The sequence below is a fragment of the Orbicella faveolata genome, unplaced genomic scaffold (assembly GCF_042242905.1).
Source record: "Orbicella faveolata isolate gen_17 unplaced genomic scaffold, um_ofav_v1 contig_35, whole genome shotgun sequence".
Lineage (NCBI taxonomy): Eukaryota > Metazoa > Cnidaria > Anthozoa > Scleractinia > Merulinidae > Orbicella > Orbicella faveolata.
Window position 1 is genome coordinate 9,785,940 of NW_028301564.1, and position 25,604 is coordinate 9,811,543.

The 25,604-nt window shown below is 37.7% G+C and overlaps 1 protein-coding gene across 3 annotated transcripts in view; it reads right to left on the minus strand.

The window, feature by feature from the left end:
• LOC110058006 (phosphoglycerate kinase 2-like) overlaps positions 1-25,604 on the minus strand; it is an 88,896-nt gene that overhangs the window by 23,020 nt on the left and 40,272 nt on the right. For all 3 annotated transcript variants that reach the window (XR_016201838.1, XM_020764598.2, XM_089272866.1), the window contains exons 8-11: positions 18,368-18,482; positions 17,800-17,934; positions 676-720; positions 263-339 (exon numbers count right to left, since the gene is read on the minus strand). Coding sequence is in view for 2 of the 3 variants with exons in the window: in XM_020764598.2 (XP_020620257.2) it covers positions 263-339; positions 676-720; positions 17,800-17,934; positions 18,368-18,482 (372 nt within the window). In the remaining variant the exon portion in view is untranslated. The remainder of the gene's footprint in view (positions 1-262; positions 340-675; positions 721-17,799; positions 17,935-18,367; positions 18,483-25,604) is intronic.

Consider the following 25,604-nt stretch of genomic DNA (forward strand, 5'->3'; position numbering starts at 1 on the left):
AGTGGAATTACTCCAAAAAGTTTAAAGATGATGAAAGGATATCATTTGCATATCATTTGCATAATCTGCACCACAACTAAAATCGTATAGATTGCTTGTGCACTCTCCAGGTTAAAAAGGGTTACAACCCATCGACCCCAACAAACTGCTATCATTCCCTCTAGCTATGTTATCACTCGATAAAAAGCAATGTGGCAGTTTAAGATTATCGCTCGGCCAATTTTCTTTTTAGTGTACTTTAAAACATGTAGATTGTACTTGCCCATTCCACACGATTGTCTTAGCTCGTTCCACGGCTTGGACAAATATCTTGAGACTTTCTGGACCAATGTCTAATCCCTTGGGAATTACATACAGATATGAGTGTTACTACCTTGACTTACACATTCTAGAACTCTTAATACCATTCGACCTTTGAAAGAAAAGAAGCAAACAATGGCCAATTCATCCTCAGTTTTTTATCTGTACAAAACACTTTATAAAATAAATTCAGGCCTATGGAAGTCTAGGGAGGAATATCCTCCAGGCCTCTAAAAGAAATATTGGGAGAAATACAGGAATAACAACAAACTTTCAAACTGATCTTCAGGCAATCCTTTCATGGATGCAATAACTGTACATGCACATGTAAAACATATCTAAACATCACCAACAGGGCAAAAAGTGATCATTTACCATCCAATCTGTTGGAATTCCAGATTCTAAAGTGGCACTCCCAACCTGCAGTAATATAAAAGAAACATCGACAACAACAATTTATTTCAGTATTCCTATATGAGTACATGGTGTTACCATATAATATAACTAATTCTTCCCCTGCACTGTTATGCAATAAAAAGATAATTCGAAAACCATTCAGTGGATAAAGTCAAGAAATTATGATGTTATAGGAGATAAATAAAGAAGACACTTCTCCAAGTTTTACGTCTTTACATTTTCCCAAACTTCAGATTTTGTCCAAATATTTTGCACAAATTTGTAGAGCCCAGTATGGAGACGCAAAGTTGGTGTACACATCTGGAACTTACTTTGGCTATCTAGGCATCTGATCATCTGAACTGAACAAGCAAACATTTAAATAAGCACTTTTCCTATCACTTTCACTTCTAAAAGGGCTAAAAATCATGAGATTACTTTTAAAACATAGCGTGTGCGCTAGTCATACCTAATTCCTATCGAGTCATCATGAACGAAATCTCTATATGCGCACAGCCGTGTGTATATATAACATGACATGTGCAAGTTCAATTTAGCTGCAAAATTTCCATCGAGTTTAGCGCAAGTTCCTTTTGTTTAAGTTTCGGCAATGTGAAGATTGTTCTGAACGATCCAAACCCTACTTCCAGCCTTTGACTTTTGCTGAGCTAAGATGTTTACTTAAACTTTAGTATTTTGACTTTGTTTGTCTACATTTTCATTGAGTTTTTTGACTTTGTTTACCCACATTTTTATTATAATTAATTCAGAGAAGCGAATTTTTCATTGACAATTTTAGAAACCAGGTTAAGCGTTTTCGTTCAACTGCTGCTCAACTGCGTGTTAAGATCCTAATGATCTTCGTTTTCCTTCACAGTGCATTGTGAGAACTTTGTAGTCAATCACAAATAAAACATGTTTTAGCACCCAATATGTTGTCGCCATGTTATAAATGAATTGGTTCATGCTTTTAGCTGTGCATATATCAAGTTATGGATGCACTTGGGAAGTTTGGAGAGCACTGAAGAAGCTAGAGTTGCTCTTGGGTATTGCCTCGAGCAACTCTTACACTTCTTTCATGCTCTCCAAACTTCCCAAGTGCATCCATAACTCGATATATGCACGCCAAGCATGAACCAATTCTTTATTAATATTTTTCGACAAACTCGCTCGTAGCTTTATGTCATAACTCTGAAATTCAAAATGTGCTTGTTTCCAAAGGAAGCAAACTGTTGAGCTTAAACGTTGTTAACAGATATAACTTTACCCCCTCTCATGCCTGATGAGGATAAAAACTTTGGTGGCTCTTTAGTTTTGGCATTTAGAAAATGATGATGTCACATGTAAACGAAGAACACAATGTAACTAACTAGATTACATGCTTACGTGACGCCATGTATCGCACGCGAGAAAGCAAGAGTAAATTAGAGCTCTTTTACCGGTTATTTATGAAGCTTTTTTGTCACTTTTTTTTGGCCCTAGGCTTAAACACATGTTTGAATGGAGTTTGAAACTATTGCTACGTATACCGAAGTGATTTAACATCTTTCAAGTGCTGAAGTGGTTTTTGTTTCTTCTTAGGGTTACTTGTGTCATTTGTGCACACGCGATTACTACTGACGTCTGGCAGGCAATCGTAGCGAGCGCTAATGAGTCTCCAAAAAACTGTAGATAAAGGGGTCAACGTTATTAAAAAGATCTAGATAGCAGCAGACATGTAAAGATTTTAAGGAAAACGACCAATTTTTTAAGTTTGCAAGACATGTTTCGAAACATGTCTTGCAAACTTAAAAAATTGGTCGTTTTCCTTAAAATATTAAAAAGAAAAAAGAATTTTTGATTTATCTCCTAGAACATCAAAATGATTGTATTTTCTATTTACTTCGAGCATAAGTTGTCCTAAAGGTGTCAGGAAAGTATAAAATGCATTCACGTTCAACTTCATGCAGCAAGGACAAATTGTGATATTTTCTGGGGTTTTACCAATAGACCTTTCCCACATTCCAACAAACAATGGTGCCAAGTCGGGGTCAGGGTGGACAAAAAATACAGCAAATGTATGAAAATGTCCACCACAACCTTGCTCTGTAGCTATTGTTCGTATGCACTAAAGTGGAATGCACGAAAGGTCTATTGTATGTCTGCCGGTATTAATCCGTAATCCATGATTTCCAAGACAAAATTTATTTATTGCTTTTTTATCCAAAGGATTGTTTATTGTAATCAAAAACTCGGCCATTTGAAAATCAGTTTTGAACATTGAGTAAAACATGAAGTCCTTGTTATGTTTTATCAAATTTAGTTGATGTTGAGTCATTTTCTTTGTTGAGAGTTTATCAAACTTTGAAAAATAAATGACGGGGAGTTATTTTCAGTTAAGTTTAATGTATTTAGTTTGATTTCTTACAGATGTCAGTAACTGTTGGCATAATGCTTTTCTTGTTTTTGTTAGCCAGGTCCCTTGATATTAAACTTTGTAAACATTGTTTTGCAATACTGTCTTCTGCCTGGTTTTCTAAGTGTATCCCAAATTAAAGAACATTTATGTTGGTTATTTCTTCTAGAGGCAACCGACCAAGTTCATTTCTACAGGCCGCATCTGAACATTATTTCTTAACACCTAGATCTTGTTTACAGAAATATAGATGTGTCGTTTCAATTATATCTTTTTCCCATGAGTTGTAATAATCTTTGTTGTAAATGTTCCAAACCTCAGAACCATACATTAGAACTGAAAGATATAATGAATTAAATATTTTGTTGATAACATTGACTGGCAATTTAGGAGAATCAAGGTAACAACAAGTTGCAAAAATTGATCTTCTGGTTTTATCCTTTAAGATCACTTTGTTTTCTTTAAAAAACCTGACCCCAAGATAAGTGTAACTATCGGCAATTTCAATTATACCTTTATTGATGTAGAAAAGATGTTTTGCAAGGGTAGATTCTCATATTTCTTTAGGAAAGTGATACCTTTTGTTTTTTTGTATTAGCTTTCAAATACTAAATTGAGAGAGTATGGACAATGCATTCTGTAGCCCAGCAGCTGAGCAAGATATAAGTGTTAGATCATCTGCATGTAGTAGACAATTTAAAGAAGAACCATTTGGCACTACTACAGGATCTGTGTCTGGTTTATTGAGAAGAAAAGGGATTTAATTCCAATAGAGATTGAAAAACATAGGAGAAGAACGGATGCAGCTTTGTTTTTGTTTTTGAACAAAGAGTTTTAATCAGGTCATAAAATTTGCCTCCTATTTTGGATCTGAGTAATTTGTAGAGTAGATTGTTGTGCCATATTGAATCATAAGCCTTTTTTTAAAGTCCATGAAACATAGCTAAAGCTTACCATTGGTTGTATGAGTGACCTCTTTGTTGATTAAAGTTCGGAGGGTAAAGATATGATCAGTTGTGCGATGATTAGGAATGAAGCCAATTTGAGCATAGTGTGAAACATGTTGATCGTGCACCTAATTTTTCAGTCTATTATTGAGTACAGCGGAGAAGAGTTTTCCAAGACAACTGTTAATGCAGATTCCCCCTATAATTTGAAGGATCCTGTTTGTCTCCTGATTTGAATATGGGAGTTAAAATACCCTTGCACCAGCCACAGGAGAAAAAACGCCAGTGATAATAAGGTTTAAGAGTTTGTAACTTGCAGTTTTTAAGTGGGGGGAGCCCGTTTTAAGCATTTCGTTTTGTATTCTCTCGGGGCCAGGGGCTTTTCCAGATTTTACTAGTTTTATTGTGGTTTCAATTTCATGTAAAGAAAAAGGGTCATCTAAATGTTGCAAGTATCTTTCTGTTGTTCTAGGGCTGATTTGTTTTTTACAACAGATATATGGGATGCAAACAAGGAAGAGGGTTTTGGTTCCAAATGTAAGTTCTTAAAATGATCATAAAGTTTGTTGATGGGCACTTCTACAGTAAACTCATTATGTTTATAACTCTGACCATTCCCATTTACTGATGTCAGGTAACAAATGATAGTGATAATGATAATGCTAATGCAGTTGATAATGACAAAATATTGAATATATCAAGGTAACAGATCCGCAAAATTTTTAGATAATGATAATGACAAGAAACATCACACGTGCAGGTGTGATGAAATTTAATCAAAGTCCCAGTGAATGATGATTGACATGAGCTAACCTTTGGATAATAAGGAATCCCTTTTTGTATAACAAAATAGGTCCATATGTGTGGCTTACAGGCTATTCTAGTTATACAAGTTACTTTAAAGAATTCTGGGTATATTTGCTACAACTGCATTCTTTCTTAAACAAAAAAAAATGAGGAAAACCAAGTGACACATTTCCTCCTTTCACTCCTTTTCTATCTCAATCTTAAATGACATTTCCTGCATACTAGATGAAGTAAAAGACCGTGGAAGCCTCTCTGTTGATTCTACATGAACTGCATTGCTCCAATGGATTTACACATTTTGAATTAAGCCTCTCCACGTTGTAAACTTCTTGTTGCCTGATTGAATCTGATAAAGGTTGCCCAAGACAAAAGCCGAGTCTTTTACACAACTCAGTGCTGCTAGGTTGAGTTCTCGCAGCCCTGCACAGGTGTTTGGATGACAGATCACAATAGGCTGCAAATAAGATCAAAAGGACTCTGGTTGCAGGGGAGCTGCGAAAGATCTTCAGAGCAATTGTGGAATTTCTTTATGTGGATTAAGCCATCCAATGTGATTTGAGTTCGATTATGCGAAACAGGAAGGTCGTGTAACATCAAAAACCGTGTTTTTATCAGTTCCAAACCTAAAATCAAAGAGCTCTTAGAGCCTACCTCTGAATGCAAAGGCCTTTGCCTGATTCAATTCTCACTTATGTAAGCCATTTGAAATTCCAGAACTGAAATGAAACGTACTCCTTGCCTTGTTTATATGTACTTTTGACAGGCACTGTTGAGCTTTGTCAGTGAAGAGCTTGAAACAAGGAGCGCAGTGCCTGATGGTTAGGTAGCTTGCATAGCCGGTGTTAGTAGCAAGCATTCTTGTACAACACTCAGCATTCTTGCATTCAAATATTGGGTCCAGGGCAAAAAACATTGACAAAACTTCCTCCAAATCTGTCTTATTTTTGCTCTTGTCCTAGTTTCGCACAAGCATACTTTACTTATTCACATTAACTACAGAAACGCTTGATATACGGGTTAATGGCTAAGTTGCATTCTGATTATCTAGTGTTATATATAGGCCCACAAAACCATGGGCACCCACTCTGATCGGCCGGCCTCACTCCAGTCAAGGAGGAACTCTTGGGGATGAGGCAGTTATTGTATCACAGCTTACTATCCTCATGAAATTCTTTATTTTGTAATTGTCTTAATCCATTGGCTATCAAAAGCACTGCTAAAATCAGTCAAAGTGGCTATGAGCCACTCAACTTGGAAATGGATTGTCCGTAAAAAGTGATAATTTTGATGCGACTAACTTGAGGTTTTAATCCATAGGTTAAGTTAAAGTTAAAGCCCACTGGCAAAACACAACGGTAGCAGAAAACATGAGGAGATGTAACACCACTGAAAACACTCATGAAGTTATTGGTGATCGTCGCCCGAGACAATTATAAAGAAAGTGCAGCTTCTTGTCTGATCAGCAAAGCAAGTGCAATTGGATTCTCAATTTCATTCACATTTTTTTCGTTCTGTATTTTCCCAGCTGATATAAGTGATTTTTTTCTTTCTCTGTTGCCTTTTGAGAGATCTTAGAAATAAACAAAAATTATCCAATGTAGAGTCATAATACCACAAGGACAGCACCACGTCTCGTCCACTCTACAAAGTTAAGCCCTGTTCGGTGGGGTTCCTACTTGAATGGTTTACCAGATACGAATACCCTGTGTTGTAATAACTTCTTCTTTTTTCTTTCTCTTTTTTTCTTCCCTTTCCAGGGTGATGTTATTGACTGCTGAACCCCCAGTCTTTTGTGATGTTTTTTTTTCTATTTATCAACTATTTGGTTCAAATCATTTTGCTACGTCTGTATTCCTCTTCGAAGTATTTACTTACGATACTGTATATTAAATAATAGTGAAACATTTCATTCATATTCTCCTCAATTCTCTTGTCTGTTGATCGTCCAAAATTTTTAATCACAGCTTGAATCACAATTCAAAAATTCATCCAGCTCATCAATTTTGTGATTTGCAATATCTCCTCAGTTTTTGGCAATCGAATACGGTTAAACCTGTATAAGTGGACACCTTCGGGAAATGAGCTATTTATATGATTAGCTTCTATTATATGAAAATCTATTCAACGTAGATCATTTTTGCGGTAAGATATTAAGTACCTGTATCAGAAATTCAAAGAATAACTAACTTGACACATTGCAATTGACTGTAAAACGGCCTTGGACAGTGCGATGTTCGAAATCCAGGGGACTCCTATATGAAAAGGTGGGTAGAAATCAAGGATTCTGGTCTGACTTCGGGTGTTGATGATGAAACGACACCATTCTTAGCACTCAAAGAAATAATAAAAGAAACGCTCTCATTTGTTTTCTGCTGATCTCGAGTACGCAAGTCAGGTCTACAACTACGCATAGGATCCTTTCTTGAATAGTGGCTAGTAATCAAACCTATTCCGTTTTAGGTGGTATCTTTCAGGGTCTAATGAAGTATGAGCAACACCCACATTAGTCTTCTTTAGGAATCAAATTCAAATTTTCCGACAAGTACCCCTAATCTTCTTATATGGGAGTTGCACTTGGGGTTCCAAATGTCTAACAGAAAGTGACCCAGTGAAGGCGTGATGGAGTGATGGAGTGAAGGAGTGAAGGAGTGAAGGAGTGAAGGAGTGAAGGAGTGAAGGAGTGAAGGAGTGACAGAGTGACACACTGAAATCATCCCACCACTACAACTTGGAAAATATAAATATTTTCCAAGTTAAAAATGGATTTTTTGGTTATCTTCATTGCTTTTAAAGTATTGCTAGTTAACCAAAGCTGCCCCAACAAGCTCTGGCAAACTGGGACGTTAATTATTAACTTTTTTTGTTGAAAAGAAAGTTAAGTAAAACTGCTTTTCGAACCAAAAAAGATTCCCTATTAAAAAAACAAACATGACATTCCCCACACTATATGCATTAAATGTATAACGCAATTTGTGTCAGGTTTCAAAAGGTCCAGTGGAATCATTGTGCAAATAAATTGCTATTGTGAAATATCAGAGAAATAAAATCAAATATTAAAAGATTCCTTTTACTGTTCTTCTGTTGAATTTGCCATTTCTTACCATAACTGTGGATGTATTTTGTTTTGTGATTTACAGCACGATACCTCTTTTACTGGCTTTTGATTCTCTAATGAAGTGTACATCTGTTTAAATTCTATGGAATAAAAATTCACAGAAGGAAAGTTTCAAGCTTCTCAAAGTCCTTCTAGCAAAGAGCTAACTTTACTACGTTCCATATAATTGATTAGGGTTGAACACTTATACTATACGTTGCTATTTTGAAACATGATAATGATACTCACGTACTGAGCTCTACCTGTCGCTATATGTGTTACACTTTGAACCAAAAACAGATTACGTATTGAATCATGGATGAAAGTGGATTGGTCTAGAGAACGTAGTCTAATAAAAAAGATGAATTGGTGGATTGGGAGTATTGAAAGTTATGTGTAATGTTGAAGAATCCATGACAAGGCAAATGATAGGTCCACAGAGCATACATGGGCCCGCTTACATTTACTTGATATAACTAAGTTTATAGTTGATAATTTTTGAAATGACTCTTTGAAAGCTCAAGTACTACATGTACAGTGTAACTAGGCAAGCATACAAAAATCAAATTACAGGCTGTTTACACAGACTGGTTATAAATTTTAAAATGGAATATAAATTGACACCCAGTCGGAGGACTTAGTCTGCAGTGCATTCTGGGTTGAGGTACTGGTAATTTGGTTGTGGTCCTTCTTCAGTTAACATTCAAGTGTTGCATTATGAAATGGCTACATTGCAATTATGCAGAAAGTATGTCACACAGTTTTGACATTCATAATTTTAAGACAATCATCTTGAGAATGCCAAGAATATTTTGCACAATGTTACTTTAGTGGAACAAGGATATTGCCAAACTCTTGTTTATTTCATGCCATGGCAAATGTAAACAATTTGATTTTAGCTAGCTGGTAAATGGGAACAAAGAGGAACATATTTCTTGAAATATTGTAAGAATCATTTCAGACAGTTGTCAGTGACCCTTACAGAAAGGGCTACTTCAAAACGTTTGGCTGAAAATTATTCTCTGCCATAATAAACCCCTGCTACATCTTGTACCAAAAAAGTTTAATTTTGTTTCGATCTTGAACCCAAAGTGATGGAGATTTTTTTTTACAATATAAGTTTTCTCCATATAACTATGCCCAAGTGAGGAGGAGAGTGAAGGGACCTAACAAAGTGTTATACAAGGAGGCTCTGCCCCAAGGTCCAAATCCTTTCCCTTTTGTGTAGCTTTCATATACATATAATATAGCTTTCAGCTTGAAACCCCTTTCACATACCTACAGTTGACCCATTACGTCTCTTTTCATGGATAAATTAGCAATTAATGTTTGAAATCCCTGCCTTTTTATCATACCTCCCACCTGATAAAAAGTGCACCTTTAGTCAACTCTATGGAGTCCCCCCCCCCCCCCCCCCCGCTTGATGCAATACAAAAGTTAAAAAGTATTGCAGATTGTTACGATTAGACAATAAAATAACAATAAATTTCTTTCTTGGAAATGGAAATCACAGTATTTTATCCCTATTTTGGCAATTATTTGTGTTAATTTCACCAGCAATGCAGAAATATTCAAAAGGATTGTTGACAGGTAAAATTTACTTTTATTTCAAGTATTGATTGCAATTGTTTACATATCTCATTTCTAGAACCAAATAAAACTCTACATACATCACCATTGCCCTAATCCCTGCGCAGGTTTGTTATTATGGCTACCATAGCAATGCTTTGGGTATCATAGAACAGACAACAGGTTTTGTGTTCATTCGCCTTCAAGCACTTGAATAGCCTGTGAATTAGAGATCATGCCAAAAGTATCAGATTATACAAGATCTCGAATCAAGGTCCTTGACAAACAAGGTCTCACGCCAGTTGCAATATTAAGGTCCTTGAAGAATGAAGGTTTGAGTGCTAGTCTCGCTAGCGTTACCCGAATCGTTGAGAAGCTACGAATTACAGGCTCCGTGGCAAATTTACTGCATTCTGGAAGACCTAAAAAGCTGTCTGAGGAAGTAAGAGCTTTCCCTGATCAGCAAATGCAAAAAAATGATGAGATGACAAGCAGCCAGATCCAGAAGCTGGAGAAATACAGAATTTCCGTATGTTCAGCCACCGTGTGAAGAACGAGAAAGAAGCTTGGTTGGAGACTGCGTATCGTCAGCTCATCTGAGCCCCAAACAATATGAAACGACTGGAGTACGCACGGCGTGTGTTGGAAAGTGGAGACACTTTTGACAATGTGATCTTCTCCGACGAATGCTCCATTTCCCTTCGGCAGTACCGCCGTACCTGCTACAGGAAGATCGATGAGCCGATGAAGCGCAAGCCAAAACCAAAGCATCCAGTTAAAGTTCATGTTTGGGGTGGGATCAGTAGACATGGTGCCACGAAGATTTGCATCTTTGATGGTATCATGGATGCTGTTCTCTTCTGCAACATCCTTGAAACCACTCTGGTCCCGTTTGTCAGAGAGAAGCTGCCCAATCATTGTCTTATGCAAGATAATGACCCAAAGCATACCTTTAAGCGAGCAAAGGCCTTCTTTGAGGAGAACGGCATCAACTTGTGGAAAACGGTCGCCGAAAGTCCTGACCTCAATGCGATCGAGAACTTGTGGCACAAACTCAAGTTCTTTTTGGAGACCACAGTGAAACCATGCAACAAACAAGAGTTGGTGGACGGCATTGAGAAATTCTAGTCGAAGAAAGTCATGCCATAGAAATGTGCAAAATATATTGATCATGTTTTGTACAAGGGCATCCCAGCTGTGGTGGAGGTTCAAGGCGCTGCCACCAAGTTTTAAAGACGGCCCTTTTCGGAGCCACCGTGCCCTACTTCATATAATGTGGATTGGACATTGCACTGTAGGTTGCTAAAAACGGCTCTTTTAGGAGCCACCACATCTGATAAAAGTCAATGACCAACAGTAGATCTTTGCGTTTCATACAATACAGAATTTAATGAATTACAGTAGCAAGCCATCCCTTCATTTAAAACATACATACTAAACTTGCACACCATAATTTCCTTCCAATACTTTATGCGAAGTATAAATAAGCCAACAAATATGCGATATTTGTTCTCGTAAACTGCCACATTCCTTGGATGCCCACTTTTAGTGTGTCTAGTTAAAGACACACAAATACACAAATGTTGTTAAGAGGAAAAATAATACAATCAGCAATAACCAAAGCTTCTTTAAACAATTCTGACAGTCACCTTTCACAAGGATCTTTTCTCCGGACTTCATGCCCACAGCAGAGAGGGATTTTAAAATCTGTTTACAAACGCTGCCAGACAATTTTTGTGACCCTTTCCTAGTCTCTTTCGCGGGATCTATGTCACCGTGGCGTGATGTATGCTTAACACTTTCCCTGACCAAAAAATGAACCACAGCTTTTAACACATAATTAAAACAAGCTGCCATTAACACTTCCCTGATCTTGTGGGGGAAGAAGATTGAATGATGAGCCCAAAAAGCATCTGTGTAGGAGGCTACGCAAGTGTCACAGTGTATCGTACCAGCTTGAATTTTTAGTGTGGAGAAAACTTTAATGCTTGGATTGGATTTCGGTTTGTGAAGTTCTTCCCATGCAATTTACATTTCTTCATTGTTGCTTGTGTAGCACAAGGAGTTTTTCCTCAAGATCAGGATGTCCAGGATTTTCTCACGGTGAATTCAGTGTGCGGATTCCATGCTGGTTGAAGCTTATAACCTAGCATTATCACGAGCTTTAGAGGCTTGCAAGACCGTGGTGTTCTATGCTACGCTACGCTTCGCTTCGCTTCGCCACGCCATGCCATGCCACTCTACTCTACTCTATGCTAGTCTACTCTACCTTACTCTACACTATTCCACTCCACTCCACTCCACCCCACTCCACCCCACCCCACCCCACCCAACTCCAGTACAAGGTTTTTTTTCCTAAACTGGACATCAGATAGAGGTACTGCGTGCAATAGAGGCATTGAAAACACTACTAAGAATTTTCAGCTTTTTTGGGTTGTCAACACTCTCTCCTGATCAATGCCATCAAATTTGGCTGGAGTTCCTCAAGATTTCGACCTCAGTTTAGCTTGGAGTTTTTTGATCCTAAGGTCAGCCCGAAGCAAGAAACCAATGCCCAAGAAAGCTTCTTAGGATAAGAACATCTCTGTATCAGCAATTCCCATTGTTCAACGTCAAATAACTTTACAGATGACAAGTATCATCCCTAGCACTAAAAATAAAAATAGATCACAAATGCGCTGCCACTAATTACTGTGATAACACACCAGTAAAGCTGGATTGTGCATAGTATACTTTATTTGACCGTGTATAGTATACTTTATATGTAGCAACGCTTATACAGTACCGCTCAAAAGTAAGTTACCACCTCTCGTCTCGTTTCTCTCGAGACGTTTCTCGTTTCTCGCCAGCTGCGTCTCGTTTCTCTCGAGAATCACTGAAGCGTTTAGTATGGCGTATATTACGCATAAGAAACTGGTTACAGGTAACGATTGCCGCTCTGCAGTTCGTTGTCAAATTGATGGGACCGTCCAACATAAAATATGCATTGATCATTTGCTCGATTCATATTGAATAAAGGTAATATCGAACATCGAACGTAACTACAAGTAGAGTTACATGCGTTTCAATTTGTGCGATCACGGGGGCAAAGAGTTGATTTTGTGAATCTTGCTCACTCTGAATGATTCAGTTACCTACATTTGCTTGCTCTGCAACAACTGCTAACTCAAATAAACATTTAATTTTGTGTACAGTAGGAGAAAAACGTTCCGGCTTTCGGCATGCACCAGCCAGTCAATTGTGAATGGGAGTCATGAAAGCGTCACGGAAATTGTTGAAAAAATGATATCTCCGGTTCTATTTGGCATAAATCGTTCATTCAAACGCTGAAATACGATATCTTTGAAGACAGGAGTTTTTATCAAGGTTTCTGAGATGCGCCATTTATATTACATGTAGTTTTAAATTTTTCTGCCAGCGTGAGTTTTGTCTAGTGGCACACGTCGACAAGTCAACAAAATAATGAACTTTTATTGTTCTCCGAAATGTCAAGGCAAACACTAAAAGTATATTTCCAGTTCTATTTGGCATAAATCATTTATTCAAACATCTTTGAAGACAGGAGTTTCTAATAATGTGTATGTGATGCGACGTTTACAGTAACTCAATGTTTTTGCAAGGGAAAGTTCTGTCTAGCGGCAGTCGATTTAATACGCAAATGAAGTTTGTTTTGCAAAGCGTCGCGGCAAAAACATCGCCGGTTCTATTTGATATAAAACGTTTTTTTCCAATGGCACAATACACTCTCTTTAACAGATAGAATTTTTGTCGCTCGACAATGAAGATCTCGAGCGGTATGTGAATAAACATTTTATATATCGGTCGATACAGCGGTCTAGGCCTGCCATAAGATACATGATCCGACTTCTGAACACTGAAACGCACTTTTATTACCACATTTGCACATAACTATTATTAACATTGGCCAGCTAGTCTAAGAGTTGTGATCTTTTCTAAATTACATTCATGACAACGGAAACTTTTCTCTTCGAACGGCAATACTGTACTTGAGCACGCTCAAATCCACGAAACTATGTTGTTATCTCTCAATCTTTCTTATATGAACTTGAACACATGAGAATCTCCGATTTTAAGACTGATGAATTCATTTTTTTACAAACTGGACTGTTTCGCACAAACTGGCCGTTAGGGTTCAATCTAAGAAAGCGGATTTTAGCGCACTCAAACATATGAATTAATTAAGAGCCCAAGCGTGGTTTAGCATCTTTACGAGTATGAATAAAAAGTTAGTCGAGGTTTCATGATCAAAATGTGGTTTAGCATTTTTAAGAGTATGAACAAAAAGTTAGTCAAGGTTTCATGATCAAAGCGTGGTTTAGCATGTTCACGAGTATGAATAAAATGGCAATTGAGGTTTCATGTTCAAAGCGTGGTTTAGCATGTTCACAAGTTTGAATAAAATGTTAGTTGAAGTTTCATGATCAAAGTGTGGTGTCGCATGTGTTCACAAGTTTGAATAAAATGTTAGAGGTTTGATGTGGCAAAAAGCGTGTGAACACAAATATGGATGAAAAGTTGCTCGAGGCTCAGTGATTAAAGTGTGTGTTCAAAAGGTAGTCGAGATTCCTTATGTTTACAAAGCGTGTGTTCTCAAGCGTACACAAGTATGAATAAAAAGTTAGTCAAGTCAGATTTCATGTGCAAAGTGAGCGTTCACAAGTTTGAATAAATTAGTTATTTGAATGTAAAGTGAAGTGAAGTATGATCAAAGCGTGGCATGCTCACAACTTTTGAATAAAAAGTTCAAGGCTTATGTGCAAAGTGTGTGTTCGCAAGTTTGAATATTAAATTATTCGACGGAACACTTAGCGTCGTTTCGTATGTTCACAATCTTTGGATAAAAAGTTTGTCGAGTTTCCTGACAAATCAGTTGGGAGCAATAGTTGGCAAAACATAGGCGGCGCTGCTGTGTTGACTTAGTGATCGTGATCGCTGCTGTAACTTCCAACACGTAGATCGGGTGACAAAACTCCACATGTTGTTTCATGAACACTACATTTTGATTATCAACTGTATGAATCACGTTTAGGGTTGCAAACAAACTTTTTTTTAATATCTACACAAACAAGAGAATTAATGCAACTGTAAAACATATCTGTAAACACGAGTGACTAACTTGCTGACGATTCACATACCTTCAACTTTTATTGTGCATGTATTTACAAAAACTAAATGTTAAGCAAGTCTGGCTGGAATAAAAAAAGGTTTGGCCGATGGATATGAAACAATACTGGATGCTTGAGAATTTATAATAAACACATGGTACACACGCATTGCTGATGAGAATGAAAATCGTGTCTACCGCGCTAATCGATACGATACGATACAGACGTCTTATTAACAAAACAGGTTTCGAATACCGACGAATGCGTAGCATTGGTACTTCCAGTGCACTTGCGAGAAATGAGACTCGTCTCGTTTCTGTCGAGACGAGTCTCGCGAGAATTGAGACGCGTCTCGCGAGACGGTGGTAACTTACTTTTGAGCGGTACTGTATATGGATTTAACCAAGCCTAAAAGCAGAGCTCCTGGACCGGGTTGTTCAAAGTTTGATTGAGTCTGAACAATCTCAAACTACACAAAACAAGAGCAGTGAAAAACATTTGTATACAGGAAAAATTTAAACCTAAGTTGACTTTTAATCCTGGGTTAGCTTTAACCAGCTTCCAAACAACTATTTACAACAAGTTTTTAGTCTTTAGTAAATTACTCTACTGTTCCACAGTGTGGTCAAACACCTCAAACAAAAATATCTGTAGACTACAGTCCGTGCAGAACTTTGCCGTGCATATTATTACAGGAACCAGGAAGTTTGATCATATATAACCGCCGCATTAAGAGATCTACGTTGGCTTCCAATTAAACAAAATCTGTTCTCCGTGACACTGTCACGGCATTTAAATGTACAATCTATGTATGGTCAAGCGCCCCGTTACCTCAATGATCAATTCACAACAAGAATTGCAGTCACCAGGTGTATGACCCAAAGTTGTCAATTATTAAACATCCCTTTGTATATAAGTGGAGTGCTAGACAGGGAAAATTTTACTACTGTGCACATCTGGAACAATCTACACAATACTCTTAAAGCTGCAAAATCGACTTCTACTTTTAAATTTTACCTGAAAAACTGATAACTTACTTTTTAAATAGCACATCATGATGGTATGTCAGCACATTTTAGTATTTGTTGTATAATGAATTGTACATGTATGTTGTACATGTATGATTATCGTTTAATGTTTATCGCATTCTTTCCTTTTCCTTTTAAATGAATTGTGAAACACTTCTTTTAACTTAATTAGTTTAGTTCTCTTGTATTGTCACTGAAAAGCATCATCAGGGGAGTGTCAATAAACTATTGATTTGATTTGAGTTAACCTGACATGAGCCTGCGATCCAACCGAAAACTAGCACTTGGTCAGTGGTCAACTTAAAAAAAAAACATGTGCCCTCAAAGAGTTCTAAACTTTAGTCTGTGATATGGTCACATGATACTGGTCAGTGGATACCTTGTTTTGACAGGTGTCAATTGACCATAACATGGATGTCCAATATCAAAGAAGTACGCTATAAACCAAGGCTGCATGTTGCTGTCAACCTATTAGCTGTAGTACGGCTGTCATCTTGCATGACTCCACCATCGTCGTTGTGCGTACACGCCCACGAGCAATATCACTAGCCATGATAACCATGAGAAAATAAATTCATGGGTTCCTTTTTCTTTCCTATATGTGTATGGTGCTCTGCTTGGCGGCCCTTTGGGCTGCTGGAGCTCCACTATGAATTTGAGTATAAAACTAGTGAGAGAATCTCAGATAGTGCAGAGTGCAATTTACGGCTCCGATACAGTAGTCACATAGGTCCTCACCCATGCGATTCTCTCCCTTGCTAGTCAACTAGGCCTTTTCCCCTTGCAGAATGTGAGCGGACAAAAACTTGATAAGATGTAATCTCAGCATTGTGTAAGTTTCAAGTTTGTATTTTCTTTCAAGGCCCAAAAATAACTAACAATTACCATTTGTCAAGACGGCTTTGAATTTTATTGTGGTGTTTTACGCTGAGTTTCACTCATTTTAAATTCAATAAGACACAAAAGTACACAATCATAGTTTTTAGTTTTACGCCAACGTATGTAACTTGATACTTTTGTTTTCCTTGGCAAAGTATGTAACATAAAACCCTTCTTTCCTCAAAAATATAAGAAAGATGTGTATTTGTTACTTACTGCTGGAGATAAGTGGAATAAAGCTAAATATCTGAGGAAAAATCGAAGAGGACTGATTTTGTTTTATTCCAAATGCAAATTTTCATTTCACAGCTAAACAAGAACTAATCTAATTATCAAATAGTCACGTCCAGTCATGGAATAGTGCACTCTTGTTCATGGCAAACTAATATACAATGCTATTGATTAATACAACTGAGGAGCGTTTCAATGGAAGTATTGAACGTAGAGATCGTTACTTGTTCAAAATTATATCCTACATCCTCGTTGAGAAGGTCACCTCAAAGACTGATAAAATTGATTGGCAGTTTCATTAAGTGCCACGGAGTCTGTGGCAATAATGGCGAGTTTCTTGTGTCACAAATTTACTAGTTTTACATGTAACTAACGTGGGAAAGTTTCGGCTGATTATATGAAGTTTTTGCTCGCTTCATAGAAGAGGAAATAAACAAGCCGCTAAGGAGAAGCATTCTTTATTTGAACCTTAGCAAACACACAATAGTACAGCAGACGAAATTTCTTGAATCGAGCTAGGGGTGATTCCAGAAGATATGCTGTCACAGTAGCATTATTTGTAATAAAAACAGGAGAACTGACATTACCTGAAATACAGCTGCTATCCCCGGTCAAGATAGTCCAGTTCTGGCCCTATCTCTGTCAAGCAACATTATGGTAGCGTTGCGAAAATGAAGGCTAACTTATCTGCGTGTGCGTTTCGAGCAAATTGCTTTTGTTCTTAAGAAAATAGCACCACAAGGATAGCAAGAGATTTGCGAAAACACACATATAGCTTTGTCATGTTTTCATGAAATTAGCGTAAGTATGACAGGTTTTGCGTAGTGCACTCTGGTACCTGCCCCACCTAGCCCCCCTTCCCGCAAGGCTAATCGATTAATTGAAATTAATTAATTAATTAAACAAACATTAAAGTTTACACCTTATGGCATTATTACTTCAGTGCCTTAATGAACAGCAGCCCCCTAAACCATCCCAATAGTGCACTCTGCACTAAAAAGTTTATGTATGCATGCATGTAACTTGCCTCTGCATCATCAGCAAATTTACTTGCAGTGATGAAATCAACAGGTATATGAAGGGCTACTCCCTTTGCCTTGGCCTTTGCACAGAGCCCCTGAACTATTTCAGATCCTTCTTCATCAAAGAGTGATTTCCCAATCTGAAACAGAGAAACAGGAGCATTTAATAAGCCTTATAGAGTCTCAGGGAACCAACACTAAACTGAGTATGACTAAATGGAACCCAGAATAAACTCTAGTGAGAACAGGATATATTCTTCGCATGCTAGTTAATGTTAAGCCCATTGATGTTAAGTCAACAATGGTCCATTTTCTGATGTGAAAATCAGTGTGCTTACTTCACCAAACCAACCCATATGAAGTGAGGCCCAGGTTATATTAGGCTCTAGATGAGTTGACCTTGTAAAATGAGGTATAATTATTATTTTCCATTCCTTCCATTTGTACCTTCTCAAACACAGAAAGGAATAACAGAATAAACAAATGGCAGTCGCCTCCCAATATGGTAAATTTTAACATCAGCAACTGCTGGAATATGCTAAAATTATGTTTGTGACAAATTATGCAGTTTACCTCCATATTACTAAGTACTTTAGTAAACGTGTATGCCATTCCACCTCCAATGATCATCTCATTTACTTTGTCCAGTAAATTTTCAATGAGCTGAATCTTGTCAGCAACCTTGGCCCTGAAGTAGACCATAAGACACCGAATGTTACTTATTTACTAGTAGTAATCAAAGATTATGAGTGCGTTCGTTTTCTACGCCTGTAATTAACTTAAATAGCTGTCTGTTGCTGAAATCATTATCTTTGTGAACAGCTGAAGTTTTACAGACAAATGTAACATAATGACAAAGTCCGCTATTTTTCTATAGATTACAGTCAAACCTCTAAAAAGTAGCCACTCTGGGGGACAAGACAACTGGCCGCTTCTTAGAAGTATAAAACAAAACAAAATCACCCTTGGGATGGCAAGAAGCTGACCGCAGCTGCTTCATAGAGGTGGCCTTTGAAAAAGATGTTTTTATTACAGTGTATAGCTGACAATTTTTTCCCAGATTTTGGCCGCTGGCAGCCAAATAAAAGTTGGCTGCTCAATAGAGGTCCGTCTGTATTTTGATTTCCTTGCTTTATTGTTGACACATTGCGTGACGGCTCCAGTTTTGTTAAGTCACAAGTTTAATAGGACATTTTTGCCTTAAAAATTCATGCTAAAATCTCATTTTTACTTTTACTGGCAATTTTTGAGCATAAAGGCTAATTTTTAAAAGTACACTTGTGTTACATCTAGTATTCTAAGCTGGAAGCACAAATATCAGCTAGCATTTGCACTCACATGGTGGTTTATCTGTGGTTTATCGTAAACTAACTCTGTGCAACTGGCAACTGATTTGAATATTTCCGCTGATGAATAGAGATAGTCAGCATTTACATTGCTGTTCCTTAGTTCTGGCTTACTCTTATAGATCTTGGCTTTAGAGTACTCTTCCATCAATTCAATTTTGAGCTTTGTTGAATACTGAACTATTTTTGGCCACTGAAACTACGTAATTTAAGTCGACAAAATTTGTTTAATGTACTCAAAATATAGCCAATGAAATATAGCTGTTCCCATGGTTAACATCCCAAAGCCAAGCGATTCAAAGTCGTGGTCGTGAACAGAATAAATAATTCTTATCTCAGTTATGTAACGAAAGCACGTCATGTCCCATCCTGACAAAAGAGGCCACTCACAGTCCAGAATCAAAACAACAAACAAGCGATTGCGAACGATCTAAAAAGCAAATCATCTTGTTTAAATGTGCTTTGCAATGATGTAATTTGTTTTCCCCTGGCCAAAAAGATCACTCCAGTCTGTATTGGGACTGCATTCCCTTTTTTGTTGAATGAAATCAGAGTGAAAAACCAGTTCAAAGACGTAGGGATAAACAAAAGAAGCGAAATACGACTCCGCAGATGAGATCAGTTGCCGCAAAAATTGTTGACTTGTTGTTAAATTTTTTTTTTTTGGAGAATTCAGATAAAGTAAAAGTCTTGAATTTGGTGTAAAAAAAATAATTTTGGAAGAGATAGGCCCTTGAAGATCTACAGTAACTTCAATTTACAGATACATGGAATACTTAAAGAGTACTATAACCTTCTAAGGAACAGATTTACTTGTTTCAAAAGTTGATAATGGCTGTCCATATTTGTGACTGGATCACTGGAGTGACTTTTTTGAGGGAAAGTGAACCAAGTGACATAAGAGGCCTGGTGATAAGTTGAGTATAAGCTCTTTATGTGCTGGAGGTTGCAATTGTGGCATTCCTGAAGATGTATTATGACAGCACTATTTTTGACAAGACCAGAATGTTCAGCATTTTCAAACAAGGTGCATTCTGTTTTCCTGAGGTAAAAGGGGTTGCATGAAGGGAAAGTGACTAATAAACCACACTAGACTTGCTGAGACGGTTTGGTACTTAAGGACGGTGCCTACTCTTGTTAGTGCGCATACTTTCTGCATATCACGCAAGGCATGGTTTAAGCGCCACGCGTGCACTGGGGTTGACATTGACGCAATCAATTATGCTACCAAATACACGACTACAAGAAAGCTAAATTTTCCTACTGTAACCAAATCAAGTTTAATGAACCCGTACTTAAACCACAAACACCAAAATAGCAGCATATCGCTAACAACTAACTGTTAACATATTGCAGCTGAAAAACTAGCTGCTATCTGGCGAAAATTATACTGAACTCCAACTGTAAACAAGTACCTGCAGATGGCGTAGTGCGTGTGCAAAACAAGTGCGAAATACGTGAATGTTTTACTTACTGGGGAGGAGACAGGAAAAAATGTAACGGGCACCGTAACCGTTTTCAAAAAGGATCAATAACTTTAAAAAAATGTGTGGTTACCCCTAAATTTTATGTTATGAAATGGCAACCCTATTCAACATGAGATTAGTTTCTGGTTGTGAGCAATAGGTATTTAGACTGTACTGCAGTTTTAAGATCTTTATAAATGTGTTTGCTTTTCTGTATGTAAAGGGGAATTCGAAGGAAATCTGTGCCGGAAATATCCTTTCCTTCTTTTTTCAGAAAATGCTGATGTCAGCATTTTTGTTGAGATTCAAGGCTAATTATCTCGAAAAAATGCGCGGCTACCCCAATTTTTCTTTGTGGATTCCAATGGCCCTTGCAAAGATCTACTTTTTCTGTGTGGTCCTAACCTGGTGCAAAAACCTTCGTATTTAGTAGGCACCGTCCTTAAAGGGCCACCTTCAACCGGTATGCTTTGCCGGGGGGGGGGGGGGGGTATTTTGGGAATTTCTGGGTGGGGATGTGCCGCTGGGACCCTAGAACCCTTAGCCTACACCAGAGCTAGTTCAGCTGAATTTTGCTAACCTATACTAGAGTAAACTCCCCAAATCCCCCCATCTGTCAACACTGTTGAGGCTGATTTGCGCAAATTTAAACTTGCCAGTTTGATTTTTTTATATTTTTGAGTGGCAATTCCTGGTTTCCTTAGTCTAGATAAAATCTTCAACCAACCAGTCAGTTTTGTGAAAAATGATTTATATACCCTATCCTAGAGTAAACTGCTTGAAAACCATACCCTTCACAGCGGGACATACCTATATTGCCCATATATGGCAGTGCCCCCCCAGGATGCTTTGTGACTGTTTGTTTTTCTTTTGAAAAACTCTCATTGTTCAATGTTGAAATCTGATCTTGGCTAATTCTCCATGTGAATTTCCTCTGCATTCCGCGTGGTGAGCTTTGATGCACTAGAATTTGCATCCAAACAGCAGTTAAAACATTACAAAGCTCCCACATTCTTTTGGTTTTAGAAGGTTTATTAACATGGAGAATTCAGAATACGAGTTTCCTGAGGACAGTGTAAATTGTTTTGGGTTCTGCGATTGACGACGATTCGAATGATGAACAGGACATGACAGATCAATACACACAAGGTGAACTTTTCAGTGACTGTAGCGAAGTGTTTCGATATCGATTCTATACATCTCTGGGTGATTTTATTTTAAAAAAAAAAATGAGACAAAAATGAACATATTCCCTTTGCATTCTAGGCCGAAAGTTAAGTCACATGTTGTTGTGGTGGTCAGTGTGCCTGTAAAAAAGAACGAGAAGCGTGCCCATACAAAGCAGCGAACTTAATGTGCCTTCCTTCATGCAAACGTGACAAGTCTGAATGTAAAATAAGGTGAGTCCACTTTTTTGCTTTTACAGTTGCCAATGGTCATTTGCTTCATGCATAGTTAAGATCTCTTATTCATTCTATCATTATCAGGATTCCACACCTATCAGTTAGAGAGGAGACCACAAAACAGTTGTTGCTAATGGTGCCACATGTTTTAAGGGAAACCTCGAACAATCTTGGAAAGACATCCTGGAATGTGCGGTAAATTTCGTTTTTTATATTTTCCAAGTTGTAGTGGTGAAGCGATTTCACTCCATCACTCCTTCACTCAGTCACTTCCTGTTAGACATTTGAAATCCCATGGGGAAACTCCCATATGAAAAAGTCAGGGATGCATGTCAGAAAATTTGAATTTAACTCCTAAAGGAGACTAATATGGGAGTTGTTCGAGCTTCGTTAGACCCCTAAAAGATACCACTTAAAATCGAATAGGTTTGATTACTAGCCACTGTTCAAAAAAGGATCCTGCGTGCACTTGTAAACCTGACAGAGATCAACGGAAATCAAGCCCAAGCTTTTGTATATCTCCAGCATAAAACTAATATTTTACCATAATATTTCATTTGTGTTTGTGTAACAGATTGGTGTCAATCTTTCCCAAGATGTTGTCAAAGAATTGGACCAGGAAATCAAAGATGACTTGCTAGTTAAGTTACTTAGCATGGGAAGGGGATCCCTTGACTTTGCAAAGCAGTTGGTTGCAGAAGAGGCTCTTGGCCAACCATCATTGCCTAGGGATATACCTTGGTGGCAGAGTCGTACATGCAGAGCAATGGAAACCAGTGATTTGTTTCACTCCAGTGACAAAGAATCAATCATAGCATGACAATTTTGCGATTAATATTTTATTGTAGTCTTCACAAATAATGTAATGTTCATCAGAATTTTCCTCCAATCAGTTGCTGTTGGTTCTTCAGTTTTGGAAAGCATGTATACACCACAAAGAGTAACAAATTTGTTGACAGTGGTATTGAAAATAAGTTGTTATTGAAAGATGTCATGGAAGTAAAAAAAATTATTTCGTATATGGAAGTAATAATTGCTCACTCTTCTTTTGGGGGAGGTTTCTTTACAAATCGTGAAGGGCCTTTAATGAGTTCTTCAGTGGGGGTGGCTCTTTCATTCCTTGTGTGGGAGCAATTTGTTTTGGGTCAAATTCATTTCTATCAGATGGAAGGCTGAAACTGCCTTGCATTTCAGAATGCCTCTGAAGCATCTTGGATATCAGATACAGTGTACCCATTGAACCAGCTGTAGCTCTTATCCTCTTTTACAACCTCTGCATGGAATTTCTGTGACCGCTTTGAGTATTATTTTACAATGGCCACGTTGAGTTCCCTCTTTCCTTGGCTTTGGTTGGCAGGAAAGATGCATGTTATGATCTACTGCAACAAGCATGACCCTCATGATAAAGTATGGATACCTGTGAAATACTGGCGTTACAAGAAGCTATATTTGCTATGCAGATCACATCTGATCTGTTGTCGCACGTTCGATAACCAAGGGAAAAGAACGTTAGCCGAAATAAAATCTGATGATCTCTGTGAGCGATTGAAGCAGAATTGAAATAAAATCACGACATGGTTTATTTTTGGTGTGTCATGTACTTCATTAATATGAAAATTGAATATGCATAAGTGCGTGCTGAAGCGTTGGCCAAAAGCAAAGTTATTTCTTTAGCCAAGCCGAATATATTTTTATTGTTGGTACTGCGCGCGTGGGAAATGTTGCACATCTCTGATTAAGCTCACTTTCTTAGTTTTTCAGAATTTAATTTTGAATTGCGGTCCTTTTAAAAGTACCTTATCGATACCTTTACAAGGTGATTTTTTTTGCACCTCTGACGTGGTGGCAATATGTGGATGGCAATGGTGCACATGGAGGGAGGGTTCATTGATGTGAGGGAGACAGAGTGAACTGATAGCAGTGCATTGGCACTGTTTGCCAGCAGATTTTATGACAAAAAAGAAAGTAGATTTCAACTTACCCGCAGACAGAAAACAAAAAAGAAAGAAAGAAAGAAAAACAGCAGATGAGGAGAACGGTCTCGAACCCGGGAGAGTTCTCACACTCCACCTTGACCTGCGATTTACGTGCTACTCCAGTGCGCCACTTAAGCCCTCATGCTTTCGATCCATTATTTTTAAAGTCTTAACTTTTCAGGCAGTTATTGGATATTTTTCTATCGAAGTATTTTCTTTCTGTAGAATAGTTTTCTTTATAAAAAAGAGTCTTGCACGATTTTTATCTACGTTGAAATCAAATTCAACGATTTACAAGTTTTTATTGACGATTTTTTACGGTTTAGCATGGTTTTGTAGCAGGGCAGTAAAATAATATTCTTAGCTTAGTTTTTATTTTATTGATCGCTTAAATCGTCAAAAACCATTTTAAACCATCCAAAAACCAACCTAAATCGTAGGAAATATGTCGTAAACCGTCACTTAAACGTGTAAGCATCGTTTTAACATAGTGCAAGTGCCTATAGAGAATGGTAGCCGTTTTATTGACTTCAGTCTTTCGTCATTACTTGATATTATGGCAGTGATACGACTATTCACAGACTCGATAGTTTTATTGATCAACTCCTGTGAAATAGGATAGATTGTTCTGTATTAAACATCTCGCTTAATGTGAAATTAGAAGTTGTCTTCAGGAATTTGTACTGAAACTCAGTGTTTCGTTTGGTATTCTTTTTTTTCAATGGCATGTTTGTAGTGAGCTTTTCGAGCACTAATATGATTCGTTATTAATCGCAGTACTACTCTGGAAAGTTATTTCATTGTTATCAAAATACACTCTACTTGTAGTACCTAAACTTAGGCTATCAGCATTACCATTGAGCTATGACGCGCGTGACTGCGACAGACACCACTTCCTTGTACTGCCGATAAATGTGTTGACATATTAGTTCCTAATTACTGGCTCCCTTTGTCTTGTCACGTTGAAACCTTAAGTACAATCTTGGACAAAATAAATGGAACATCTGGACCACCCCTCCCTCCATTTCAATGATGCCAAAAAGGCACGCTTTTGATCCTTCACGCCTTCATCATTGCTTTGGGGGGGATGGGGGATAATTGTTCCATTTTATTCAGTCCAAGATTGTAGGTCTTTTCGCACTATGCAATTATTTTTGGTTTACATGTAATACAGTGGGCTACCCTCAGGGAAATGGGTGGTGACCGCTTAATGGGGCTAGCCGCTTAAATAGAGGTTGGTGTACCTTGAATGTTTAATTTTTCACTGTCGGGCTATAAATTTCTTGGTGAACATGGAGTCAATTCAAGACAATCATGATAGACGTGTGTTTGAATTATCACTCGTCATGAACCTTCAATTTCAGACTCTTATCTGCCATCGCCCTTTCCAAAACAAAGTTCTTAAATTTTGGGTGGCCGCTTAATAGGGGTAGAGACAATAATGAAACCCTTATCGGAATGACTAAATGGTGGCCGCGGAGGTAACGGTCAATAGGTGTTTTATTTACAATATTTTGCTGACGATAATTTTGGACTGTATTGACAACAGTCCACTATTTTCTGTTACATACCAATGCCTCGCCACTAAGCAAACAAAATACGCCAAATAAAATGGCATG